This window comes from Oryzias latipes, chromosome 14, assembly GCF_002234675.1.
Source record: "Oryzias latipes chromosome 14, ASM223467v1".
In the NCBI taxonomy this organism is placed as follows: Eukaryota; Metazoa; Chordata; class Actinopteri; order Beloniformes; family Adrianichthyidae; genus Oryzias; species Oryzias latipes.
The window spans coordinates 14,190,508-14,201,266 of record NC_019872.2 but is presented as its reverse complement, the minus strand read 5'-3'; the positions used below and the strand labels follow the sequence as shown (position 1 = coordinate 14,201,266).

General features: G+C 38.9%; 1 protein-coding gene across 1 annotated transcript; it reads left to right on the top strand.

Moving 5' to 3' along the window:
* Positions 1 to 5,129: 5,129 nt before the first annotated feature.
* Positions 5,130 to 10,519, top strand: cdc23 (cell division cycle 23). Its single transcript, XM_004076351.4, has 16 exons — positions 5,130 to 5,263; positions 5,925 to 5,997; positions 6,275 to 6,412; positions 6,500 to 6,542; positions 6,625 to 6,730; positions 6,828 to 6,960; positions 7,140 to 7,317; positions 7,415 to 7,512; positions 7,642 to 7,723; positions 8,609 to 8,762; positions 8,885 to 9,004; positions 9,077 to 9,152; positions 9,225 to 9,286; positions 9,379 to 9,457; positions 10,023 to 10,142; positions 10,219 to 10,519. Exons 1-16 carry the CDS (start codon positions 5,157 to 5,159, stop codon positions 10,369 to 10,371), a joined length of 1,722 nt encoding a protein of 573 aa, XP_004076399.1. The 5' UTR covers positions 5,130 to 5,156; the 3' UTR covers positions 10,372 to 10,519.
* Positions 10,520 to 10,759: the final 240 nt, after the last annotated feature.

The following is a 10,759-nucleotide window of genomic DNA, read 5'->3' as shown; positions in this document are numbered from 1 at the left end:
TTTATGGGACAAAGTTTCTGCAGAGCAGCAGAAGTTCATAAGAAATTCACCTTGGAGTTGTGGGTGGGACTGTTGGTGTGGAGTAAGCCCACCCCTCTTCCCCTCCCCATTACTGACATCTTAGGGCATGGAACTTGTGGCCCCACCCAGTGTGTTTTCTACATCACAAATAAGCTATTTTCTTCTGCTCCTGATTAAAATGCCATTTAAGCTTAAATTTCTTAATATGTGTCCTCCATAATTCAAATAAATGCCAGATGAACATGTAAAAAGCATTTTTATCAGAAAGGGTCTTAAATATAAGACTGACAAGCATTGGTATGACCAATTACAGGCATTTTTCATGAATTCCTGCTGTTTCTTCTCTCATATATTTGTGTTGTTTCATATTTGTTTAAAAAAAACTGCAGTGACAGAGTAACCGGAACCTTTTCACCAAACAGATAAACCATGGTTTGGTCATGAAATAAAAGCAATTTGGCAGATAGTCAATGTTTCCCCCCCACATCCTACCCAGCTTTTACTGTTATCCCCCTACAAATTTTTGAAGTTGCTATAAAACTACTTAAATGTGACAATCCTCACAGCAGTGACACACATTTCTGACGCTTTTTCCAAATAATCGTCAAACATGGCACAATCGGTAGAGGGAACACACAGTCCTTTTATGAATTAGTAAAATATCTTCAAGGTTTCTTGGAGGAAAGAGAATTGACATCAGTATTCATGTATAAAGTAATGAATCATACAATATTAAATAATGTATTTACATAGCCCTGGGTGGAGTAAGCCATCATTCCCATTCACAGCAACTGCTGCCACCTCTAACCCGAATTATATCTGCTGATAATTACATGTGAGTGGCTCATTCTGTGACCAGATCTGCCTGACATCACTCCTGCTCCTGATGCTTTGATATTGAATAATACTTACCGGTATATTAAAACAAAACAAAAAAACATGCTATATAAAACCTGTGCACCATAAAACCTCATGGTTAAATTACAATTCAGTGCTGAGTTTTTAATCAAGGCTGACTCAGACTCTCTGCTGACCGACTGCTGCTCCCATCCCAACTCTGCATTACTCAGAGTCCTCCTCCAGTACAAATGGTGTCTTGTTACAGGATTTAATAACAGCGGTGTAAAAAGCCAACGCTGACAGAGATTTTCCGTCTGAATTAGCCTGTTACATATTCCCAGAGTCCCGTGGAGTTTTGAGGCTGGGGGTGGGTGGGAGGAGGCTGCATGTAACGTTAGACTTATTGTGTCTCCTCTCAGCACCTGTCCGAAAAAGGCAAATTAATCCCACGGGTGAAACACGTCCCGCTCTCCTCTTCTGTGCACTGACACAACACATCTGTCTGAAGTGTTGTTTATGGTGTGTTTTGCTTCCAGGATAGATCACACAGCACCTTGATGTGGAGGATACAGTTATTGCAGCATTCTACATGTCGTTTTCCTCACCTGCTCTTCCATCTAATCTTCTTCTATCTACTAAACAAAAAAGAAAGTCAAAAACAGGAAAAAATAAAGCAAAAGTTTTCTTATGTATCAGTCTTACTAAGATGTTGGTTTTAAAAGGAAGCACACTCAAAAAACCCTCCATGGTGCAACTAAAACATATAATTTAGCTCTAAATCATTTCATTATCCATTTGTTGGAAGTTTGTGTGTAGCTGTCCCTGTGCCCAGTGCTCAGGTGGCGGCTTGCCTGATGAGACATGGCTGATGGCTGTACTCCATCCAACTAAACAACATCATCAGTGGCCAATCATGAGGTCCTGAACAGGGCCCTGAAGATCAAAACCACAGGGACCAGGCATGCCAGTAAAGTCTCATTTCACGCTTACTTACACAAACAGAGCAGATGTACAGGACTGCTTAGCGTTAAAGGAGAACGTTGCTGCCTCCTTGCTTAGAAATATGCTTCGTTTTGCCTTGTCATTTGGGCTGATCATGTTTTCAAAATCTCGGCCACCATCAAATGCTGCTTTGATGTACGGCTGCTGAGAGGAATACGACAGGGAATAGTAGAAAGCGGCTTTACCCAGGGTTCCTTTCTGAAAGGGTGTGCAGCTTCCGATTTGGAACACATACTGAACACTCATCCACATTAAGCTCATAGAAACCTTTTATCAGGTCCTTTGAAGAATACAAGTTGAACGTCTTTCATGGTTTTCCACAAACAGAATCTAATCACCACCCTCCTCACATGTGCATTGTCAGAGGACTTTGGTCTTTAAAGCTCAGCATTTTATGCATAAGAATGTGTTGTATAGATTTTGCTCAAACCAGATGAAAGATTCTACTTCAATTAAAGAGTCCACACCAACCAAACCTGCATCAACATTCTGTGTCTGCAGCATTGTGCACTTCACTGCTCCATGGCTGCAGGAATAGTGAGTAAATTGAGTACTGTAGAGGTAAGAAGAAAAAAAGCAAGGCTTCAGAAGGGTGTGTGTATGTCTGTGTGCATAATTGTGTGTATGTAAGTTGGAAAAGTTGAGTGCAAGGGATGGACTACATGTTCTGTCTCTGCACCTTTTTCAACCTGCTCACTGAGGCATGTGCTTGGCCTTGTAAACCACAGAGCTGCTTGATTACTTTGTCAGTCTCTCAAAGTGGCTTTTCCTTTGTGTGGAATATAAGAAGCGTCTGTCAGGTGATGCCCAGTTGAGGAAAAGAAAAGCAGCAGGATGGTACAGAAACTACAGTAAGATCAAAGGAAACTCATCTCGTCCAGTCCCAGAAGTAAATGATTAAGTAGAATACCATCAATCATGGAAATCTTTCATTTTTGAAATTATTATTACTATAATTACTCTTATGTTAAGTAATGGGAGTGTTGATGAACACTCATTAGCTAAAGCCTCAGAGTTACTGTGCAGTTCTGCAGAATTTTTTTTATAGCTCTCATCCACTCATCCCATTCCAGACCAAGTTCCTGCATACCAAAAACTTAATAAAAAATATTATGGTTTGTTATCTCACCAGTTCATAATTTAGGAGAACTTCGCAGAAATGTACCCATATATTTAGATTCCCATATTGATTTTCAATATTTTTGTTTTCAGTGAAATTAAATAATTCATAAATCAGGTTGGGTGGTGCCACCTTCTGGAGGAATGTGGAATTGACGCATCATAAATATCTGTCTCTGACTCCAATCATCAAAACCTTCAGTTCTTTTATGAAGCCTAGCTATCCAAAAAGCAGCTTAACTTAATCTATGTCTTTTTTCTTCTATTTTATACCCAGCCGTGAGCAAAGGTACCTCTTTCACGGATGATAGTAAGCTGATTTTAAGAAAGTATTAGGGATGTATTTATTCCCTTCTCTGCCAAGCCCGGTTGGATTGAGAGGGTTGCGTCAGGAAGGGCATCCTGCGTAAAAACATTGGCAAGTTAAACATGCGACACATCCTCATGGGAGGGTTGTTTCGCTGTGGCGACCCCTGATGGGAGAAGCCAAAAGTGAAAGAAGATTAGGGATGTATTTAGTTAAGAGGAGCACCTTGGTCTGACATGTAAAAAGGAGGTCACAGGTGTCATTTTGATACAGGTTTTTTGTTTGTTTGTTTGAATTGGATGTTTAAAAAAACTTCTAGGTCAAACTTAAGGTCATGGTATTTTCTCATATTTTAGGTTTTTGACTCAGTTTCCTGAGTACAAAGACAATGGTGTACTTAGGAAATTGAGTTTTATGTTTTTAGTTGTTCACTGTGGAGCAATTGATAAATTCATTTTAGTGACCATAACAAACATGAGGTACTCCAGCTTATTAAATTTTGATTAGCAGAATGTGGTCCTCTACTGATTCTTTGGATGTTTCTATTCCGGTAAAATGTGGCTAACAGCAAACATTGGGGTTGTTTGACATTTTATTTTATAGATTTCAAGGTTCCTGTATGCATAGAAAAAAGCAGCATTTTGAAATTCCCTTAATTTTTATTCAACTTTTTGCACTCTGTATGTCAGATAGTTAATCTGAAGAGAGTGGTGCACTTGAAAATGCTGGGTTATAAATGACATCTTTACTTTATTGGTGAACTTTTACCATGAAATTTGACAGTTTTTCCCAATCAAGTATTTAACCCTGGTTTGGGATTAAGGGATTTTTAATGCAGCTCAGTTTGAAAGCAAAAAAATCCTCAGAAGCTGAGGTTTCTTTTCTATTTTCTTCAACTTCATGGAGAAGCTAAAGAAATGTGCACCAATTTGCACAAAAAGGTTCAGAATAATTTATTCTTATCATTAATATGTTTGGTGGTTTTAGAAACTCCTTTGGTTAACGGCTCATTTGAAGGCTAAATATGTTGATGTGAGCTGAGAAATCTAATTTTACCTCTGTACCAAAGTTTCTTTTTTTAACACATTCAGTGAGTCTGTAAATAGCAACAGAAATAGGTGGGGAGTTTTTATCCTGCCCTGACGTCATGCTTTTGTGTATTAAAAATAGCAGCAGAGTGGAGCAACTTGCTGTAACTTGTAATGAAAACCCTGCTGAACAAAGAGCTCACATTCGTAAATTTGAGTCCCAATCTGTTGGGGGTTATCATCAAAAGCCTTGGGTTTGACCTTACCACAGAACAAGATTAAGTTCTATCTTCATATGCAGATCACCTCCATTTGAAGTTTTTTTGCTAAGTTTGTAATGTAACCTCTGTGACATGTGAATCCCAGGTAAAAAGTATTCACAAGACCAAAAAAATTAAATAAAAAATTAAAATTAAAAACTGTTGCACTTTACTGATGATCCTGTGATGTATTTTTTATGGTTAATATATATATAAAAAAAGAATTTTCACATTGGTTGATTACTGTTTCTATAAGTAACCCTGAAAATAACAGGATTTGTTTCCCTTTGTTGTGTAAAAAAGAATGTTACTAAAAAAAGGCCAAATGTGTAAAGTCTACATCTCAAAGTATATGAACAAAATTATTTATGGATAATTCATTACAAATATTCTGTCTGAAAGTAATATAGTACAAATGATATTATATCCCAATTTTGTCCCTATTTACAACTGCATCCACTTTTCTCCTCAAAAAATGTAGTTGTCAGGAAGTCTTTTATTTTGAAAAGAAATAAAAAGGAAAAGGTGGGAATCTTGGTGAAATCAGCCAATAGTGTGCTTGCTTGGCAGAATACGAAAATGGCGGCTCTGTGTGCAGAGTTTGGGGACCTGGTTCAGATAAAAAAGCAGCTCATATCTGTAATTTCTCTTTGCAAAGACAGGGGACTTTTGCACAGCGCCAAGTGGTAAACCTGAGAGTTATTATTGCGATATTAACTGTCTGTCCTCAGCTAATGTCTGTTTGTAAATAACTTACGATAACTAACGCTAATGGTCTAATTAGCTGCGTTAGCTCTGTGCTGATGTGACTCTCTTGAGATCTTTGAAATACTTTCACACTTAATCTGTATAATTATTATATTTAATCTATTAGATTAATCCCAAAAATAGCCTGCGCTTTTTCGTGTTGTTCTGTTAGAGTAAAATGGCAATTATGGTGGATTAATTTAAAGTAAATAGTCATGTAGACTCACTGAACCTAGGTTATTGTGTTTGTTTACATTCTTTATCCCAGCTACATCATTAGCCCTAGCAAAAAGTGGTACACTTGAAGTTTACTGTACTAAGAATACTTGAGAATAAGTTTAGCAAATATGCTATAGACCATGTATAGTGTAGTACACTGAATATTTCCTCAGACTAAATTGGAACGATTTAAGTTTACATAGAAGGTATTGATGATTTAAAAAAAAAAAAAAAAACTTCAGTATGCTGCCGCCCTTATCGACAAAGTACACTTGTAGTACACTTAAAGAAACTGCGTTTTTCAAAGGGTAGGGCCACATTGTTTATTTTTGTGAAGATAGAAATATTGGAGAGTTGTTAAGTTTTCTGTTTTTATTGCAGGGCTTCTGAACTGGCGTTTGCTTTGGACCCTCTTCCCAAAGATGAGCTGCCCTCACCACCTCCATTCACAGAGGTCTGCTCCTGATTTTCTAGGAAACCTTTTCATTCTACAAAAAAAAGAATGAAGGGGAAAAAAACAGTGGACGTTTGCTAATAATTTATGCAGATGCCTGTTTTTTATGTGACCCTTTCTACAAAATTTTTGAAGTTAGATATTAGAAGTATTTAAATATTGAAATTTAAATAAATAAAAATCTTATTGGAACAAAAAAAAATGTTTTCATATGAAATAGATCCAAATGTTAGAGGGATAATGCATGTATGAAATCTAATCATCTGTCCACCCTCAGGAGGATGCTCGAGACCTGGATGCAGTCACTTTGGCCAAGTCCTACTTTGACCTGAAAGAGTACGACCGTGCTGCTTACTTTCTGAGAGCCTGCTGTAGTCAGAAAGCTTACTTCCTCTACATGTATTCTCGTTATTTGGTAAGATTCGGCTGATTCTGTTTCGATGTTCCACCATGTTTTGGAACAAGACAATGGGAAACATGAAATGTGTTTTTTGTTCTCCAGTCAGGTGAGAAAAAGAAAGATGATGAGACCGTGGATAGCCTGGGTGAGGAGTCCCCTTCATTTCCCAATAAAAGAGCTAAACATTGAAACTTCTTGACTCTATATGCTTTCTTTTTGGTTCCCAGGTCCTTTGGAGAAGGGTCAGGTGCGCAATGAAGCTCTGCGAGAACTGAGAGTTGAGCTCAGCAAGAAGCACTCAGCAGGAGAGCTGGATGGCTTTGCCCTCTATCTGTATATACCCTTCCTTTCAAGTTTCCACTTTTTTTAAATTATTCAACCTGTTTTCATGGAGGCCAATCTTACATTGTGTCTTCTTCATGTCACACAGGTATGGAGTTGTTCTACGAAAACTTGATCTCCTTAAGGAGGCGGTGGACGTCTTAGTGGAGGCACTTCATGCTCTTCCTCTTCACTGGGGCGCATGGCTAGAGCTCAGTAACCTCGTCACCAATATTGACATGGTAGTAGCCTTTTATTTCATTCCATTTGACACACTAAAGATCACTATTAAATATTTGAGTCAGTTAAGATGCATAGATTTTCTACTTTGACTTTTAAGATAAGGAATTAATTCGTTTGATGAGTATTTATTAACACAACCAGTGTTTATTTCTTGTTGTTGTAATTTTCTCCTGTTTAGCTGAAGTCTCTGTCTCTGCCCGACTGCTGGGTTAAAGACTTCTTCATGGCCCAAATGTACACAGAGCTGCAGATGATCAAAGAGGCGCTGCAGAAATATCATAGCCTCATCCAGGCTGGCTTTTCCAAGAGCACCTACATTATCTCACAGATTGCCGTGGCCTACCACAACATTAGAGGTTCGGTTTCCACCAGATAAAGGAGAACTTGAAATGTCAGCTCAATAATAGAGTGAGGGGATGAACCTTACAGCCGACTCGTGTCAATTTATTTCAGATATCGATCAAGCTTTGGCTTTGTTCAATGAGCTGAGAGAGCAGGATCCGTGTCGCATCGACAACATGGACACGTTCTCCAACCTGCTGTATGTCAAGGTGAGTTCACCATTTGTAATGTGCCACCCTGGCTCGGATCTCTGAAGAGTAGTGAGGGTTAAACCACTCAAGTTAATATGTTGTTGTTTTTTCAGACCAGTTTTCACCTGAGTTGTATTTGCTTTACAGGGTATGAAACCAGAGTTGAGTTATCTGGCCCACAACCTGGTGGAGATCGACAAATACAGAGTGGAGACTTGTTGTGTTATTGGTGAGCGCTAAGCGGAACTAATCAAACACTTCCGTTTCTGTCTTAATTTAAGTGAACAAAATTATTACTTTCGAATTTTTTTATTGAATTGCGAAATTAGGCAATCAAGAATCAATTAATAAAAAACATTGTTCAATGTTTCATTAGGAATAAGTCCAAATGTCGCAGTTTGTAAATAAGAGGTTAACATGGAAGGTCATTGTAAAGGGTGTTTGTATGTATAAAGCATCCTTTTAATTTCTTGAAAGTCACTATTTTTAACTGGATATTAAAATAAACCTCATGTTCTGCACAGTGAATCTATCCTGCATGTGTACAATTGACTGTATATGAGACCTGGACTGAGTGAGCATGATGTCACCCATAGAAAATGGCTTATTTTCAGCTCCAACAAAATAAAGTCAATTCATTAACCATTTTTTCGTGATGCCGACATGTAGGAGCCAGACGGCGTCAGTACGCAGTGATTGGTCCTAGTCAGTGTATGTGAGCTTTTCTATTACAACCACTCTCGCCAATCAGGAGTGAGCTTGTTGGAAGGCCACACCCCATTCACTTGACAGCAGGCTCAGGAGAATCTGCCTGTCAAACGTTTTAAACGTTCAGTGTAAGAGTACACACTTTAGTTGAGGCATCTGATTAGTCAGTTTATAACTTATAGTAAATAAAATAAACGGGGAAAAAATTGGATAATCAAGAACATGTCAATAAAAGGACTATTTATTCTAACAAACAGAATGACTAAATAGTAGCTGCTTATTTCTCAATAGAAGTCTATGCGATTTTGGTTTCTTGGGTACTTCCTGTTTGGAACACCGGGGGGGGGCAGAGCCGCTCTGTATGTGTACCCGATGTTTACCTGTAGTAAATTGACCTCATCTACAGGTAACTACTACAGCTTACGCTCCCAGCACGAGAAGGCAGCGCTGTACTTCCAGCGGGCTCTCAAGCTGAACCCTCGATGTCTCGGAGCTTGGACCCTGATGGGCCACGAGTACATGGAGATGAAGAACACGTCAGCAGCCATCCAAGCATACAGGTCTGACGGGATATCTCAACTTGCGCATACTAAACATACAGTCCTCCACACATGTTGGAATATTAGAAACCAGTTGTACTGGTATTGTAAGACTACTTTGTCTGCCTTTTTTTTCCCTCCAGGCATGCCATAGAAGTGAATAAGCGTGATTACAGGGCCTGGTATGGCCTGGGACAGACTTACGAGATTCTCAAGATGCCCTTTTATTGTTTGTACTATTATCGAAAGGCTCATCAGCTCAGGTTTGGATTCTTTTTAGATGTAAAGGACAGTTGGGAAAGTCTTTATCTCATTGTTTTGATTTATATTTCCAGACCAAATGACTCACGCATGTTGGTGGCATTGGGTGAAAGCTATGAAAAACTGTCACAGCAAGGTGAAGCCAAAAAGGTGGGAGTCTTCTAAAAGTCTGTGACTCGAGTTTTATTCAGTAGATCTTCTAAAGTTTGAATGTATTCACAGTGCTACTGGAGGGCATACTCTGTTGGCGATGTAGAAAAAATGGCTCTGCTCAAACTAGCTAAGTACGTTTTGCCCTCAATGACATATTGCGTGTGGGACAATCGAGTTTGTTCTGCAACGTATTTTAAGAGATCTCCTTGCGGTTTTCCCGCAGGCTCCACGAGCAGCTGAACGAGTCGGATGATGCTGCTCGATGTTACATGTTTTACATTCAGGACATTTTTTCTTGTGCGGTAAGTGAAAGAGAAGTCGGCTGATTCGTGAAAGGATTTCAAAGGGATTCTTTCCTGATCCAGTTTTTTTCTTTATTTTGTGTAAAATAAATAAATAACTTAAAACTCCCACTCCGATCATCTTTTGTAAAAGCGTTCCCAGTAGTCTTTTAATTATGATTATCCTATTCTTAGCCACAATTCAAAGAACCTGTCATTCTCCGGGATAATTTCTGCAGAGCGGCAGTAAATCATTAGAAACTTCCCTTTGAGTTGTGGGCAGAATCATTTGGCCAGAGCAACCCCGCCGCCCATTCCCCTTCCCAGTTAGCTTGTGGTTTCGCCAGCAAATTTTCGCTCACAAATAAGCTCCTTTTTAAACGTTATTTTTTTTGTCTACTCCTGATCCACGATTTAAACAAAGAACTACTCAAATGCAATGTTAAGCCTCATTGTCTTTATATATGAGAATTTTCACTGGATACAGACTTTAAACGCTTTTTTTTCTTGCCTTTAATTTGGATTTTAAACATTTAAGACAGTATTAACAATTTTGATGGTCTTAGCTGCCACGTTTTGCTCTCAGGAACAACTGGAGCACGCAGAAGTAAGCACAGCCCTGCGCTACCTGGGTCAGTACTATTTCAAGAACAAGTTGTATGACGAGGCGTCCCTCTGCGCTCAACGCTGCTGTGACTACAATGATGTGAGTCACAGCACAATCCTAGCTTCCTGTTCTCCGTTGTGACGTCAGTGCTGACTAAAGCTTGTGGCTCCCGCAGGCTCGCGAAGAAGGAAAGGCTCTGTTGAGGCAGATCTCACAGGTGAGGGATCAGACAGAGACGCCGTCTGCAGATCTCTTCGCTCCGCTGTCAAACAACAACACACCAGTGAGGAGGGTGTCTCCTCTCAACCTGATCTCCTTTACTCCCTAACATTCAGACTGTTTATATTTTTAATACATTTTCTGCCTTCTTCTCACTTAAAGGCAATTCTGGACAACATATGATGCATTTTTGCTACCAGTGTACAAACAGAAACGTGCTATTTGTTGGGAAAAATAAATAAATGTGTGAAACTTTTCTTACATTCTCACATTAAATACATGCAAACCATTTTTTATGAATCCCATTTTATTCAGACCAAACTGGCTAAATACTAATGTGCAAAACCAGACATTGAGAAGGATGTGAAATATTTACATAAACACAGATCCATGCAGCATATAATTATATATTAAAGCTTATTAGCTAAAGAGCATCCCTACCTCCCAAAAAAAGGTGTCTTTGGTCATGGAAACACTGCAGTCAAGCTGATAATGTT